Below are 17,455 nucleotides of genomic sequence, written 5' to 3' on the forward strand. Positions count from 1 at the left end.
TTTTGTGATTCTTATTGAAATTTCCGAGCTGAAAGATGCCTCATGAGTTAATGGGATAAGATGTTTTGAGCATTAATGTACTCATGAGGAAGTTCTGTTCCAAAAGGTGGTTGCAATTGTTTCTCCATTATAAAAAATAGTAATAAACAGCATTGATCTAAAAGCTCAGATAACACTTCTTAGCTTAGATTCTTCTAACTCAATGAGGACTGCTGGCAGGGAATTGATGGGGAATTTAACCACAGATGGTTAACCACAGCCAGGCAATATATTTGATACAACAGAATAACTGTGTGGCAACATCCTGGTGCCCTGGAAAGGCCACTAAACTTTTTCCCCTTCCACCATGTGACAATAAATAAATACAAATATAAGTACCACACAGTGTTCTAGTTCTTTGAATACAACTCTTGCCAGAGTGTTCCCAGAGGCCTGCCTTTGGGCATGGCAAATTAAAAGTATTGAAATGTCACAGAAATGCAACATTTGACTCAGACCCACAATGCGCTGGCTGGCAATGGATGACTAAAAGCAGACATCAGAAATGTACAAAAGAGAGAAGTGCATGAGAGAGAGCATAGGTAGGTATGTATGTGTGCATAAATTATACCACAGCTCTAACACATTTTCAGCCTGGCATCACCAGCTTGCCCTGAGTGTCCAAGCTTTAGAAGAAGTTGCAGAAAACTCAGTCAAATAAAGAACACCAAGTGAGTCCAATAACTGGGAGCTGCAGGATAGCCTACCTCCCCTCGGGTCAGCCAGAGAGCTTCTCACTACATGTTCTGCCTTCTGACCCACACAGGGGCTTTCATCAAAAACAGCTTTGCTTTCAAGCATCACTGATTCTTGCAAGTGGGTACCAGCCTCACCCCACCTGGTCAAGGCGGGGAAGCTGTGAAAAACAGACTGAGATTCATGTGGGACTCATAGAAGAGCTTCAGCCTCTTTTCATTTTGCATGGCAACTCCAACCCCAGGACCAGTGTTTGCTGCTTCTCATGGAAGTGGAAAGGAGGAAAAAGACCTTGAGACAGGAGAGGCAGAAGGGAGCATGAGCTCCAGACAGCCTTGCACATAAGCAGCATCCTCTGTTTCAGAACCAGAGACAAGGCTCAAGCCCTGGTACCTCAGACCAAGAATCACAAGACACTTGTTATCCTCTGCCTCAAGGCTCTTCAAACCCTCAGGCAACAGCAGGAACAGTGGTCCCAACCCACATGTTACTTCAGCCTAAGCCTGATTTGGCATATACATAAAATATATTATACAAAGCAGCAGCGTGGTTCCATACAAGGAGTAAGGCATGCACTGAAGTAATTTTTGGGAAGAGACATCACTGCTGAGTCAAAGTGAGACTGCTTTTTACAGCTGGAGAAACTGGGGAAACATAGCAAACAGGCTAACTTACAAGACTCAAGCTCTTCAGGGTAGAGACTGCTTTTTACAGCTGGAGAAACTGTAAGGCTAACTTACAAGACTCAAGCTCTTCAGGGTAGGAAGAAGGTCGTTCCGTGGCAATGGGCTCAGGTAGTTGCAACAGTGTATCTCCTACTAGAGACAGAGTAATTTAGGTTGAAAAAGACCACTAGGATCATCCAGTAAAACCATTACCCTGGCACTGCCAAGGCCACCACTAAACCATGTTGCTCGGTGCCACATCTCCACTTCTTTTAAATACATCCAGGGACAGTGACTCCACTGGTTCCCTGGGCAGCCTTCTCCAATGCTTGACAGCCCTTTCAGTGAAGAGATTTTTCTTAATATCCAAACTATTAGACCAAATGAATAAAAAAAAAGGCACTCCAACAGTCCTGATATCTGAATTTTAAATTGGTATTAATTAACTTGATCTGTGATTCCCTCTCCAGGAGCCTCCTCTGATGTCAACTCCCAACTACAAAAATGCCACTGCTGCAAAGCTTTCAAAGCAAGTGCATTCTCCTGTGGGCAGAAATCATGCTGAAGAGCAAGACCTCTCTCCAGAGAGCTGTGGCCAGCTGGGGTTATAAGCAATGTTCACAGGGCTGGCTCACTGCTTACGGCCCATGGAGGGTTTTTTCTCTAAACCTATGAGAACATTTTGGCAGTTAAATACAATGTCAGATTTTATGCCCTAAAATTCTTAATAATTGAGGGATTTGTCATGACATCAAATTCTGTTTCAATGAAATGCTTAAGCTGGTACTTAACTAAGCATCAGTGAGTCCCCAGAAGACAACAGTAAATCTGCATGGTTGTGCTAACCCCAGGCTTGAGCTCTGAGGTGGTAGAAGCCTGCTGTCTTCTCTCCCCTCATTCTGATTTACCAGGTCATATAATCATGTGCAGTTTGCACGTCTGTTGCAATAAATTCAGCCTCAACTCAAACACAGGTACCGCAGGCAGTGTCAGTGTGCTCCCAAAAAAAATCTTCTTCAGTCCAAACTTAGTTGTTTGCTTAAGTTTTCTGCTGATTTGGGGTCTTCAGTGTAATGTGTACCTGGGGATAAATGCTTAATCCTAGTACAACTTCTCTGCCATGCAAATCCCACACTCCTCTGAGTTACTCTTCTTAATTATCAGATGTACCTCTGATCTCAACATCCACTAGATTTGTTGAAGCGCTGGCCAAGCAAAACTGAAAGCACAACACAGTCACCAGTGAGCTTTGTGTAAATAGCAATTCTTCTTCCTTTTCACAGCAAAATTCATCTGCCCTGGAACTCCTGCCCATGAGAGGGGAGAATGGACCCATTCAGCACTGAACTACCTATAAAATAACTCAGCTGCTTGAACTCCTCACCATGTTTATATATAGAAACCTACACTGCAAATGCTTACAGTAATTTTGCATACCTGTTATGAAATAAATATCACAAATAAATTCTAATACTCAAAACAGAATAGTATACAATGTTAGGGACCAAGTTACATTTATAAATGCACAAGCATTAATACTATCTATTCAGCTTAATTTCTTAGTATGCAAGCTTCAGCAATTGCTAGCTACACTTCACTTCAGGAGTCATCATAAATGCTGGTCATGCCAAAATCTAAGAAGAAACAAAACCACAAAAGGTCTCCACCATCCTCCTATATTATACACAGTTTTTGACAGATGCTGCAATAATGTACGGGTTTTGTGGAATTCATTAACACTGTCCAATATTAAATATCAAGTCTGGAACACAGGTCTCTATGTTCTAAATAAAACCAGAGCAGGAGCAACATATTTGTCAGCACTGCAGCCATAGACAGTGAAAGCAGAGACAGCGAGAGCCTGCACCCAAACCAGAGCTGCAACTTCCCAGGACAAAGAGAGAACAGGGGCAGCTTCACTGGCAAAAGGGAGGAGAGGAAGAGAGGAGGGACTGAATGCAGCTCCAGTTACAATTACTGTTGAAGAACAGTTTGAAGAAATAGCCTGGATGCTGTAGCCTGGTCTTGCCAGCTCAGTCCTCAAAAATGGCCCCTGTCCCAAAAGCCAGCAATGGCACATGGGAGCTCTGCTGGCAAGGGCAGGTTACAGATCATGCCTGCACAGGACAGAAAGTTTGCTGTGCCAAAGGCACATAGGGCAGTTCATTCTCTTTATCCTAATATAAGTATTTCTGCCAACAATTTCTCATGGGGGAAGTGAGTGATTCACAAGTACATTTCATCTCAGGAAAAGAAAAGATCTCACACGCTCAATACCCTGACTCAACTTCAGCTCACACTACTGAATAATAAAATCTAGATCCTGCCCTGGAAGTTTTCTTACACTTTAGATCATGCCACTTTTGTCATCTTGCAAAGAGGATCGTGAAGGGGATCTTCCTAGCAACAGCTCCTTCTCATGGATCAGGCTATCTAGCAGGTCCTCCTGTCTGTAGTTGTGATAAACCTTCAGGAAAGCCAGAATGGTAATTGCCAGCCAAGTCAGCCAGGCAGCCCAGAGACCAAACTAGAGAAGGAAAGAAATCATAAAGAGGTCAGTACAGTATTGTAAAAACAAAGTCATCTGTCCAGGTGATTATCAAAACCTCAGCTGGACCAAAACCCATGGAGTCACACCAAGTTAAACCCAGAGAGGTCCTAAGTTCTTCATATAAAGGAGTCACTTTTATGGCATATTTCTTTCCTAAATGCAGATATGCCCAAGATGGGCTTCTAGATGCCGATGCTGGCAAGGAAGACACAAAACTGGCTCATGTCCAAGAGGCAGAGTTACCTTCAAAGAATGCTCCAGGCAGGCTAATGCCTCTTTCCATGTGGGACAACACAAGCCTTTGTAAGGGTGCAGCCCTGCAGGGATGGGACTACTGTCCCTGCAAAATTAGTATGTGCTCACATCCCAGTGTTCACTGACTCTGATCATTGACTTAAAGCTAGAATATTCAACAGAAAGGTCTGACAGCCTTAAAGGTCTAATTTTCATGGATTCATCAGAAAACAGCCCTACCTAAATGAATTAATCTTTGATTATTTCCAATGGTCTGATACTTATATAGCTCAACTGATCTCAGCTGAACTCAAGGAAGGCAAAACTAGGAACCCCATGACGTGGTGCAGGTCAGAAATTATTTTGAACAGTAACGAAGAGAACCAGGACACCAGAGTGCTTCAACTTTTGCAGACCTCATCCTTTGGATAAGCAATGAGTTTTCTGTCATGATTAACAAGATCAGGGTGAGGCTTTGACATGTCTGTATTCAAAACTGTCTATTTTGAACTTAAAATGCAAATGTGCCCATCACCATCATTCTGATTCAGCACTTAATGAAGTCAGTGGAAACATTGCCATTGATTTCCGAGGAATGGTAGTTCACCTCCAGCAATTCCGGGTCAATAAGCAAATGGCAAATGAACTGGAATAGAACCATGACTTAGTCTGACCTACCTGTGCAATAGCAAACTGGTCATAGAAAGCAGAGTTTTCCAAGTTCAGCTCAAGATCTATATCCTGCAATTCTTCACAGCTACCCAGAAAGGCATTTGGAAGGGCAAAGCAAAATAAGAAAATTATTTAAGAGATTCCAGGTAAACCAAATATAAAATGAAACAACATATTAAATGTATTTTGAACAGTCACAATAGCAATTCTATTGAAGGATATTTAAGTTATTGCGATAATCAGGTTGTTTGCTGATCTTCTCTAAAACTAAGACAAAAATTACTTTCTTTTACAAAAAAAGAAAAAAGTGTAATTATGTAAGTGATAACACAAATCTTCCATAAGTGGAATTGTAATAATTACTATGAACACAGCATTCTTAAATCCCTCTTTCCCACTACCCCCTCGCCTCCCACAGATTTGCCCCTGGCATCACCCCAGGTTGCTTGTTATGAAACAAAGTGTATGATCCTCTGTTACCTTTTGACTTCATCAGGAAAAGCCTCAGAAGAAGGAATTGTGTTTTTGTTTCGGATGCTCCAGCAAGGAGATGATACTCTGATGGTAAGATAGAGGCTGCCTACAGATTTTACAAATAACTTGGACCATTATTGGTGTGAAAAAAATCCCAGGATTTTGAGGTTGTCATTCTATCTCTTGGTTGATTTCTGCAGCCTCTTCTCTCTCCTTTTCAGTGCTGTCGGTCATCTTGGGTTCTTACCCGAATATTCGATTAGATGATTTTTGTAATCGAATTTTTAACCGAATATTCGAATAATTCGATTAATCGTTGCAGCCCTAAACAGAACATTCACTATGGCATTTTACAACATATGACAATGTGCAACATAAATGTATGCTTTAAGTAGTACATTTATTCAATATCATATGACATAAAATGTCACCTTTTCTTCTCTCTTCATCATTATTTGTTTGATAGGAGCAAATCTTCCTCAACTTATCATGTTTCCTATAAGGAGTTTAAGCATTGTGGGATACAGTGGACCGTTTTAGGAGCTGTATGTTTTGTGACTGTAAGAAAGCATCAGCCATCTGTATTTGGCACTTAGAAAGTGCTTTCCATTCTGTGGCTCTCAGGGCATCCACAGCACCACTACAAGGCCAGGATCTCTACCCCAAATTTTTTGTCTGATGATGAGCTGTGGCACAGGCAGGATAAATGACTTGCATGGTGTCACACAGTGCGTTGGGGGCAGAACCCGGACTGCAGGCCAGGAGCCCTGACCCTCAGCCCCCTGCCCTGCTCCCAAGGCCACACTCCCCCCATTCTTAGAGAAACTTCAAATCCAGCATTCCTTTGGAAATAAAAAATTTTAACATAATGGATTTCTTTTTCATATGATCATGATTCAGAGACCACAAAATACAATGGAAACACTTTTTTTTGTGGGCTTCTAAATAAACCAAAAAAAGAGTTCAATTTGCTTTTTTTGTTCCACGTGAAAAAAACTGGATTTTCATATTACAGATGCCTTCTCCCCCTTGCTCACCTTGCGTGTAATAACTACATTTTGTACCACCACAGTTCAATTGTGCCTATATGAAAAAAAAGAGAAGGAAGAAAATGTATTCTTCAATACTAACCTATTTGGCATGCTTCCTTTTTCAGTAATTGCATCACACCACATGTTAAATCCTACACTCACTATAGTGCTGGCAATAAATGTGATGAACACCACAAAGGCGCTGATCAGCAGATTCAGGAAGGCGTAAAAGAAAGAGCTGTAATAAAAGGGAAGAAAAATGTAACTCATAAACAGCTGAAACACAACATCAGCAGTCTCTGTAAGCAGAACAGAGTGGGCACAAAGATATCAGCTTCCATTTGAAACACATCTTCTTTAATTAAGAACACCTAATACACTGAAACACTAGGGACTTGATTTTGAGTCACACTACCTTCATTTGCAAATGCTTTTGATCTTTATTTCTTTTTTAACCATAAGAGGATGTGGCTTTATACACTAAGTGGTGATTGTTCATACACAGTGTGGCTTTCATTAGCTGTAATGATGAAAATCACCATTGTTAAAATAAATGTCATTAGCTCAAATTATGTAGTAACTGGAGCTAAAATTATTTTGTGACTTAAGTGATAATTGGGACAAAAATTGCTAAGGAGAGGGAAACTAAAAATAAAAACACAGTACTGATAGCTATAATCATTTTAAGCAATGTAACACAAGGTACTGCCATCGTAGGACACGAATCTCAGTTTTATGGGCAATTTGCAGAGCAGGCCCAGCTTCTCCTGGGATTTCTGTGGCTTTGGTGTCAGTATGCTATGTCTGCCAGCTGAATATCAATTTACCTCAGCCCCATTAAGTCTGCCCAACCAGGGCCTGCCCTCAGCACATGCTGTGTGTGGAGCAGGATGGGGAGGGATGCTTACAGACTTCCCATAAGGCCATGGAATCATTCACTCATTTTCCAGCCTCACTGTTTAAGTCCTCAGCTAAATTCTAGCTGTGAAAAGTTTCTAATCCCAGTCATCTGGCAAAGCCCTTCTCTACTTGAAAGTGCTCGAAGTGGCTGTTTAGAATAGGACACCTTGGAATGTCATATTATCTAAAAACTGGACATCTGCTCCAGGCTGGAGAAAGACTGGCAGCTCCAGGAGGCAGGTCATCCTATTCAGAGTATGTGGTAAAGATGAATATGACAAATTTCTCACCAGCGCCACTTATTATGCTAGTGATAGAAGGAATCTACTCACCCCAGAGAACAAAAACCACCCTCAGTCACTTTTTTTCCCTGGTTGCTCATTAAATGAAATCCAAGAGGCTTTTAAAATGAGTGTTTGAGTTCTGGAAGGTTCTGAGTTGGACAATCCTTATTTCTACAGGTTATACATGATTCATTTGTGACCTCAGGAGGACTTCCTTAAAATAAGATGAGGAAACAATTATCAGCAGAGTTAGGATGTTTGTTCCTGGGTGGATGTGGCTCCAGAGGGGCTGTCTAGGCTCTCTCCAAAGTGACAGTTGTCCCACCCCAAGACTGGTAGAAAAGAAGTGAAATAAACCACCTTCCAGAAGTGCCCCTATAGACTGTAGTGGGTACTGGGTGCCAGGACACCTGACTTCAGGGTGAACAACAAGCTGAATCCTACTCTTTGGTTTAGCTGGATTTGGTGAAGTAAACCAGCTCACCCCTGCTGTGTGCTGGGATCTCCCATACAGAGAGAGCTGCTATGAGCATACCAGGTGTTTGCATGTTCCCTGCCCTGACTTCACACCTAGCCTGGATTTCATCCCAAGTCTTGCTAAAGTCAAAACCTACTCTCTGTGTGCACCTTAGAGTGGTATGCTGGCCTGAGAGGCAGAAAAGACTTGAGCTCTTCACAGAATAAAACAGACTTGGCACCAGAGCTAGTGAGAGCTCTAGAAAAAGAGCAGTTACCAGGACTATTCAGTGGGTCATCACCAGCCTGGGATCTCTAGTCCTCCCTCTATTTCCTACCCTGCAGCAAAAGAGGTTCCATGGTCCAGGTTGTGACCTTCCAGAGCAAAGCAGGGCTCAGCCTTGCACTTGATTTGCATCTGGGAAGAGTAGCCATCACCCTGTGCTGGGATTCCTCAGGCCAGGGCATCCTGACAGAAAACTGCTTATTTGGCTCTCCAGCTCACCTTATTTTCCCTCCTTAGATTAGAACTTCAAGGTATGCATTGCAGATTGAGTGAATGCCCTTTAACAGTAACTGTTTACACTTAAAGTTGCTTTGCAATCCTAGCAATGAAGTATCTGAGTTATACCTCTACCCTTCAGCTGAGCTGAAGAGCCCCAGGCCCCTGAGGCAAAGGGTACTGAGACCCTTTTAAGAAGGGTTTTTAGCAGTCATAACTATTTGTCAGCAATCATTCAAAGCCATTGCACATGAAAGATGTAAAGGGTGCTAACTAACCCTGACTGCCTTGGCTGGCTCACCCTGGAGCTGGTGCAGTTGCAGTGATCCTCCTCAATAGGATCATCAGTTATGACATTCTGGTTCTTCCTCAACCACCTCTAATGAGAACAGACAATTATCATTTATGGTGAGGAGCTCACATTTATCTCTCCATCCAAACAGAAATGTTTTTGCACCCATTTGAAGCATTAAAAAATGTCTGTCTAAAATCAGGACAGCGTGTGCTCTGCCTGCTTTTCATACAGTGACTGATGTGGTACAGGACAGACCTTCCCTCTTACCAAGAAACTGATGTTCCCAAGCATCTTGCCATGTTTTACCCTTCTGTGATCTTCTGTGGTTATCTCATCATCCCAACTTGCTCCATCTTTGCTCCCCATCACCCCACAGTCTTCTGCCTTTCTTGCCTAGAGCAACTATGAACAGTGTTATACAACTCCCAAAGGAGCCTGAAAGCAGCTCCTAAAGGGACACTTTTCAAGGGCCTGACCAACAGTTTTGAAGTTAATAGCCACTTTTGGAAGCAGGCCAAACATCGAATTCAAATGTCACCATTGCAGGGTTTTTATTGCTGGTTTCGTCTAAAAATTAGCTAGCTCTGAACTGCAAATTATTGAGATTCAGTTAACCCTCTACAGATATTGGATCACCTGAGGAAGCTGAATTCAAAGATACTAAGAACTCTGTGTTTGTATTTAGTGTAAGGTAAGTTTTAATATGGAATAAGTTTCTGGTCTACACTTACTACAGCATGTTTGAGTGTTAGGCAGCTTGAGAGTGGTTGGAAAGAGCCAGAGAGACAAAACTGCTACCCAGTCTCCAGGATTACCAAGCCCTGATGTAACAGCCCCTTACTCAAGAGACCTCTAGTCCAAATAGACCTGGGCAGGAGTGATTTACCCTTGGCACGGTTCCTAAACCATGAGAAAAATATTTACCTAGCTTTGACAGGCACCAGTGCATCCTCCAGCCCTGTAGCACCCAGAGGCTGGGTTACCCATGCCAGGCTCTCTGCCCTCTCAGGCCACCAGAGAGGCAAGCACAGAACACCACAGTTGCTGCCTGGCCCAGCAAGCCTCTCACTACACCTGCTGTGGTCGGATGCCCCTTGGTTTGTGTGAGCACAGGCAGCAGCTGTCAGCGCCTCCCCGAGCCGCTGCAGGGAGTGCTCAGCATTGCTCTCACGCCGTAACCAAGCGATAGTTGTTGTCTGCAACAGCTGCCATGTACACAACAAAGGCAGCACAAAAAACAGAGGGCAGCCACCAACTTCTCTCTTCTGGCTCCCCACGCACAACCATGTTGTTTCGGGGTTTTTCACACGCCCAGTGCACACCTGGGGAAGGCCTTCCTTGGCATGGATGTGAAGTGGCACCATGGTCAAGAGGCACCTGCGAGCCCCAGCCTTCAGCATCAGCCCATGGCCCCCAAATCCTTTCATGCCTGCTGCAGCCGAGTGGCCACATGCTGCACCAGGCCTGCCAAAGGGCAATGGGTGCATGGCAGTGGATCTGACCCCCCCACCCCAAACCCCTGCATGGGAGCATCCTCCGGAGAGGGCCCTGGACACGGCTGGGGGAGTGCATGGTGTGTGTGCAGACAGACACGGGCAACACACCACCTCTCCCCAAACCCCTCTGGGCAGCACGATGACCTGGATGGGGCAAAGCCCAGTGCTTCACCCCAAGACTGGTCCCACGTGCCCCAGCCTGCGGAAGGGATGGGCTTATCCCCAGGGATACTTACTCCTCGTGCCCTTTGCAGAGGAAGAAGAGGGTCCTCCAGGCCTGCACTGTGGCCAGCAGCAGGGAGAGGAGCCCGGTGAAGATGCTAAAGCGGCAGGCGGCCTCGGGCCCCCACTCCTGCACCGTGAAGCGCTGCCGCTCCACCGTCAGGTTGGCGTTGAGCCACATGCCCTCGGTGAAGAGCAGGCACCGGCCGTGGAAGTCGTTGCCATTCTCGGAGAGTGGCACCACCACGATGAAGCTGAAGAGAAAGGCCAGGAAATAGCAGATGCACTGAGCGAAGAGGAAATTGCTGAGCGCCATGTCCGCGGCGCTGCGCAGGCAGAGGGAGGGAAGAAGGGAGGAGTGGAGGGAGGGATGCAGGAGGAGGGATGCAGGAGGGAGGAATGCAGGAGGGATGGATGCAGGAGTGAAAGAGGCAGGGGGAGCGATGTGGGGTGGGAGGGGGGAGGATGGAGGGATGGAGGGAGGAAGGCTGCAGCAGTAGGCGGTGGGGAGGGAGGGAGGATGCGCAGTGCAATGCAGTGCAGTCCGATGCCTCCTCCGGACACGGCTGCTCCCTCTCCCGCAGCCTGAGCTGCCCCTGTGGATGGCTTCAGGGCCTGTAGAGGAAGGGAGGAGCAGAAAGAGGAAGAGCTGTTGTGGTGTATCTCTCTTCGGGAAAATCTGGCAGCTACTACGCCCTGGCTCCCAGGGGGTTAAATCAGTCCGTGCCTCTCCAGCAGGGCTGGGTACCGCCAGAGGGGATCCCCTCTAATGACACAGGACACTGATGTCATCCCTGTTGCTAACCATTACACACACACACAAAAAAAAAACCCCAAAATCAGCAAACTGGCTTCATCGTGGCTCCTGGATCCCGAGAAATTTTGACCCAAGTTTCTGAAAATCTGGCCACCAGCCTCAGATGGTGGCAATAAGAGACAGGTTGCACAGCCACCCTGGGGCCTACAGACCTAGTGGTTTTGTTCCTAGCCCAGGTGGTCACCCCCCTACCAAGATATTGCAAGGGGAGCAATGGCTCACCAGAAGTGGAATAACTTCTCTTGAGCCTGGGTGTCATTTAGGAGCTGCCCGTGGTTGGGATCAGCTGCCTCATCCCCTGGCTGGCAGGTGGAGCAGGGCTGAAAGAAAATAACCCTAAGCAAGCTCCTGCTGGACATCAAGCTGAGAACAGACCAGCACAGCAACAGTACACGCCTGGCAGGAGCAGATGGCATTTTATTCCTTGGGGTGAGCATCCACCCTGCTCTGTTCTGCCAGTGAGCAGCTCCCTGCCTCACACCATGCTTGGGAAGACATCAGAGCATCGCCTCAGCTGTAGTGCCCAAACTGCAAGGTCAGGATGCCAGAAAGCAAAAGGCATCGGAGAGAGGAATGTGAGTTGTGCTCAGATCGCTCTGGCACAGAAATCCAAATTAAACTGACCTCAAGTTATAGTTTCCCCATAATCCCAGTTTCATTTTTCCATCTCAGCATGAATCCTCTTTCCAGCACAAGACACCACAATTAATGTCCAGTTCCAGGTAAAGTAATTTCCTAATCCAATTTCCTAACCATATCCAGTCTGAGATCAGCTGCAGGTCTCAAATCGCTTCATAATCCCAGGGATGTTTACGCTCATTTTATCACCATGCCACTTCCCAGGCAGTGTTTAGAGAAGCAGATGAGGGACAGGGTCCCCAAATATAGTGCACATGGGAATTCAGGCTGGTGTTTCCATTGGGCAACCAATTACTTTTCTATTCTGTTAAGAGGTTACAGATACAGTCCTGAGGTGGGCACTGGGGGGATTCTCAGAGAAGACATTAATTCAGCTTCATTGCAAATCATTTGTGATGCATATTATCTTGAAACCATGCCGGGGAAGTATTTCTTGAACAAAAACTTTTGTCAGTATAAATGAAATGTGTCAGGCCAGTCTGATCCTTACTCAGCTCTGATCATCAAAAATTGTATTTCAGTTTTGCAAGATGAGTTAGAGAGCACTGACCTGACCCTGTGGGGATAGACACGTGCTCCTAACAGAAGAGATTTTGCTGATAGTTCAGTCTGTTGGTGAGGAAAGTTTATTTCTCTTAACCTTGCTTCCAAGAAGTGGCTGGTTCCCAAAGGGTTTTGTCCTTTATCTGTAAAGAAATCAGACCTGGATTGAGATGGAAAACTCTTTTCTTTGAAATGTGACACATCAGATTTGCCAGATAATGTTTTCTGAAGTTAACTTGGGAGGTCAGCACCAACATGAAAGCCCCAGTTATTGCTTACACTGGAGCCCACAGAACGGGCCAGCAGGTGCCAAGGGCGCTTTGCCTCGGGCAAGCCCAGTGCTCAGATCTTACCAGCAGCAATCACAGGGCTCTGTTGCACGAGGGTTTTTGCAGTGGTGAACGTGGGAGTCACTTGCAGAGCAGACAAAGTTGTCTTTGCTGATGAACTAACTCAAGTGAGCATTTATTTGAGAGTTTCAAAAAATACAGCCAGGCATTTACAAATGTGAGTAGACATGTAAAACAGCTGCACTTAGCAGGCTGACAGCTACTGAAGCACAGGGCTTGGTCAGATGCAGCGACCACACACTGGAGTGAGCAAAGAGATACAAATAAAATCTGTCAGCCATCACTTTGGCAGCTGCCTGGATTTCTCATGCTCTTCTCTCACGTAAATCCTAAAAAAAAGTCATGCTAGGCTGGAACTTGGTCTCGGAAATATAGAGCTGTTTCAGTGGAGTAAATTTGATAGGTTTACTTTTCTCAACATGGTGAAACTGGGGGAGAAAGGCAAGGTGAATTATGATTCATTCATTGTCATATCACAGGGAATGGAAGACAGGCCAGGCAGAAACTCTGAAACAGAGCAAAAGATGCACATATTTCACACAGCACATAATTGTTCTGCGGCACACATTACAGGACACAGCAGGGGCCAAAAATAAGTGCTGATGCCAAAAGATATTAGAGAAATTAATGGGAAAAAGAAGTCCATAAGGACCTGCAAAATACAGAGCTGGAGAAGTAACCTTCAGCCCAGGAAGTCCCTCACAGCAGGTTGCTGGGAATGTGGAGTAATCCCTCTACATGTGCCAGAATCCTCTATTCTTCCCTAAACCAAGCACCTGCTCCTGGCTGTCCTTGGAGATGGGATCCCCAGGGAGATGACCTTTTGGACTGATCCACTTTGGCCGTTTCAGGTCCTCATTACAACAGCTGGCAGCACCAGCCTGGTGTCTCAGCTTTCCCATCCAAGTGGGGAGAGCTGTTCCTCCTAAGCTCCCCCCATGCCTTGGCTCCTGTGAATGTCCTTAGGAGGGAATTACCCCTGGAGCAGACAAGTGGAGGAAGCCAGTGGGTCAGTTCTTGCAACTGCAGAGCACTGAGAGAAGAGATGGATGTGTGATGAGAGGAGGCTGCACATTCCCACAGCTCTGGTGGTGCCACCACAAGAAGAACAGTTCAGATGTGTTCCTACTCACATGAACAGCATGAACAGCACCATCGTGACCACAACATCCCTTGTCTCTGCAGCACAGAGGGGTCTCACCCTCTCCAGGGCACCCACCCAGGTCTGCTGCACAGGAACTGAACCCCCAAGAGGACCATGTTCTGATATGGGACTGAAGATGGCTTGCTCAGCATCAGGGAGGGTGAAGTTCAAAGTTTGTAAATTCTATTTCTCTGGGAAATAAAGAAAAGCCACAACAATAAAACACGATGCATGCCCAGCTGCCATTGCACCTCAGTAATAAGCAGAAAACCAACCAGAATAAATCAAGATTAGATATACCATATTTGCCTGTATTCCCTTCAGCCCCATATCTCCTTCTAGCTGCCTGGCTAATCCTCTGTAGATCAAGTAACACGTATGAGTTGGGCTGATGTGGAATGACTGATGGGGATGGTGTTTTTGGCTGTGCTGCTCCACGCTCCCTCTCAAGTCATTAATTATGCCATCTGACATGAGCAGTGCTCTCAAGTTGATATTTGTGAGGTAAGTGATGAATTTCCTCTTCTCCTGATAGCTCATTAGGACATGTTTTATTATGAGAAAATTTGCTGAGGAATTAATTATTCAGACAAAAACATTTTGGGGAGCAGTTTTACTTGGTTTTATATTTATTCTACCTTGGATATATCATTTCTGTGGTCCAAGAAAAATAGCAGCCGCATGTCTAGAAGGTGGCTACCACCTTGCTACCAGTAATGCACTGCTTATTTCTGGAGAGAAGGCACAGAGTCACAGCAGTACCTCTGCAGAGGGATGCCCAGGGAGTAATATGTCTGTATTCTGGGCAGTCCAAATGGCTGCTTTTGAGCCAGCCCTTCAGTCACCCAAAGGCAACCTCTCCCTGATTTACTTTAACTCAAACCTCTGCCTCAGCCCATTTTACCAAGTGGTTTAGCAAATGCTGTTTGCCCCAGGCTTTGAAGTCTATTTTATTCAGGCTCTCTGGTCTGTTTTATTGTTATATTAATCCTTTGCTGTTGTTGTTGTTATTATTCCAAAAGTCTTGACCTATGGTATTTGTCCTCTGAAACTAATGGAAAGGACCCAGGCATGTCACATATCATCTTATGATAGATGATGTAAATAACACTTTTTGGGAGAGGTTTCTCATGGTAATCACTGTATTTAAGAAAGTCTCTGCCACTAGTTCAGAAGGATTATAGACAAAGTACCAAACTGTCAGCCACCTGTCACATCTGCATTTCTTCACAGCTACCACTGAATCATGAATCTCTCAGGGCATCTCATCTGGGAACATGCTGACATTTTGCCTTTTATTTTTTTATAAGTATCTCCCTTCTGCTAGGAAAGCTGTCTGGTCTGTGAGGAGGTTATGAGCAGAGAGGGTGCCATGCTGACAGACATTAATGGAGCAGTTATCAGGAAGCAACTGAATATCATTAATGTGTCCAGATAGAATAACCTCTCTGTTTTGATATCCAAGGAAAAACAAACATATTCAAACATAGTCACATTCTGAACTGAACAAGCCCAGGTCATGGCTCAGATATAAATTTTTAAAATAAAATAAAAATAATACTTTTAAAAAAGGTTCTTGAGCTTTTCAGAACATCATTAACACAAATCTCTGAGTGACATGTACATGTCAGACTCCACAGCACCTTACAGCCTGTAAGAGCTGTAACAGCTGGCAGGAATGTGGTCCCAAAAGGGCACACTAGTTGATCAGCTGCTTCTGCTGTCCTCTCTTGAGGATGATAGAGGTAATGCCAAGCGTAGGACAAACTCTAGTAAGGTTCTGATCCCAGGTTCTGCACAGGTGAAGAGTGCATAGGAAAAACAGGCTTAGGGAGTGAATGTGTATTTTTTTCTGGCACCAAAGAGATGTTAGAAAAAGCATGGGAGAGTTGGGACTGCTTAAAAGAATAAAAGGAATGAAAGGGAGGGAAAAAGATAACAGAAGCAAGATCAGCAAATTAGGAACCCACAGTGTCCAAGCAATCAAAACCCAGCCTGAGGGTAAACGTAACTCTGCCCCACTTTAGATTAAATGGGGTCATTACATATGACATCAATATCTTACACCTGCAGCTTAACCTGTGACTGCCAGAGACTGCAATATCACCATATCCACAAGTCAAGCAGTCACTGAGGTCTTGTGTATCTGAACAGCCCTGTGTCTGCTTAAAACTCCTCAGAGCTTGTGCCTTCTGTACTTGCAGACATTCACACCCAAAAGCCCCTCGCATGCTGCACCGAAGTTTGTTACAGTGTTCTGTAAGTGCTCTTTTCTACCCGTACAATTACTGGAAGGCACCACTTCCCTTGGTAAAAGGGCTGTGCTGTGCCTCTTTCTAATGTCCCTGCCTGCTCTGAGGCGTGAGAGGCACTGAGCAGAACAGGCAGGCAAGGCTGTGCCTCACCAGCCACAAAGTCCCTTGGGTTGTTCCTTTCCCCTTCTCTGTTTCTGCCACTCGCAGAAAAGCATGTTTAACTAGAGTAACTCTTAAGACATGCAGAAATCTAGCAGAAATTTTGGGGAAGACCTCCAAGCTGTTTTATTACCTTTACTGGTAATGGACACTTTGCAGAAGGGAGTCTGGCCCCAGAGTCCAGTGTAGGACATGCCCAGCACTTGCAACACTGCTACTCCAACTCTGAACCTGTTGAAAGTGATGTTCAGGGTTTGTTCTTTTCCTGAAGATTACTGAAACAATTCCCAGCCCTAATATGACTTGGAAAATGAACTTTAGCCTTTGTTGATTTGGTTTTCTTTGTAAACCCATTTTTGTGTGCAGCAACTAATTTGTTTCCTAAGATCAAGTCATTTCCTTGGGAAATTTTCAAGGTCAATAATTGCTGTCACAAAAATAGCAGAAAAGAAGAAAAATACCTCTCTAAGTCACATCATGGTTTGAAATGAGCTATTGTGATTAAAAAGGGTCTAGGGTACCGGGGAAGACATATCACAGAGTATCTCTGCTGTTCATGCTAATGAAATGCATGTTGAATCACACCTTAGGGGGGAAAAATAATCTCAAACCCTTATCCAAGCAACTGGGTGCTACCAATCAGCATACCTCAATTAGTTCCATAACTGCTGCACAACTTTATACCAAAGGAGGTTCTGACCCAGCTGACTTCACCAGTTCCTGTTCCACTCACAGAGGCACATACTGAGAGCAGCTAATGGGTAGCATGCCAATTAATAACATGGAGTTGCTTTATGTGTGACATATTGTACCATGCACTGATTTTTAATCTGCTCATACTAGCATTTGTCATGCAGGGTGAAACTCTGGTGTGAGAAATAGCCTCTTCATTTTCTCTGACAACTATTAACACTGAACCAGTCTTCAGTACTCGTGCCGCAGGCAACTGCTCCTGCCAAAAATAAATGCAAAGACTGAGGAGAGAGACATTTTGCAAAATTAAACTCTGCCTCAAAAGTGAATAAATCAGG

General features: G+C 44.8%; 1 protein-coding gene across 1 annotated transcript; it reads right to left on the minus strand.

Moving 5' to 3' along the window:
• Positions 1-2,449: 2,449 nt before the first annotated feature.
• TMEM179 (transmembrane protein 179) lies at positions 2,450-10,957 on the minus strand. Its single transcript, XM_008629796.2, has 4 exons — positions 10,532-10,957; positions 6,463-6,600; positions 4,864-4,942; positions 2,450-3,927 (listed from the first exon to the last, which is right to left on the minus strand). The coding sequence occupies exons 1-4, from the start codon at positions 10,831-10,833 to the stop codon at positions 3,748-3,750; spliced, it is 699 nt and encodes a 232-aa protein (XP_008628018.1). The 5' UTR covers positions 10,834-10,957; the 3' UTR covers positions 2,450-3,747.
• Between the last annotated feature and the right edge of the window lie 6,498 nt (positions 10,958-17,455).

This window comes from Corvus brachyrhynchos, unplaced genomic scaffold, assembly GCF_000691975.1.
Source record: "Corvus brachyrhynchos isolate BGI_N302 unplaced genomic scaffold, ASM69197v1 scaffold1, whole genome shotgun sequence".
In the NCBI taxonomy this organism is placed as follows: domain Eukaryota; kingdom Metazoa; phylum Chordata; class Aves; order Passeriformes; family Corvidae; genus Corvus; species Corvus brachyrhynchos.

Coding starts and splice junctions, on each gene's coding strand:
- TMEM179 (XM_008629796.2), bottom strand. CDS start 10,833: ATGGCGCTCAGCAATTTCCTCTTCGCTCAGTGCATCTGCTATTTCCTG. Junction 6,601..10,531: donor CTCTGCAAAGGGCACGAGGA/GTAAGTATCCCT, acceptor CTTTTATTACAG/CTCTTTCTTTTACGCCTTCC. Junction 3,928..4,863: donor ACCAGTTTGCTATTGCACAG/GTAGGTCAGACT, acceptor TTCCTTCTCTAG/TTTGGTCTCTGGGCTGCCTG.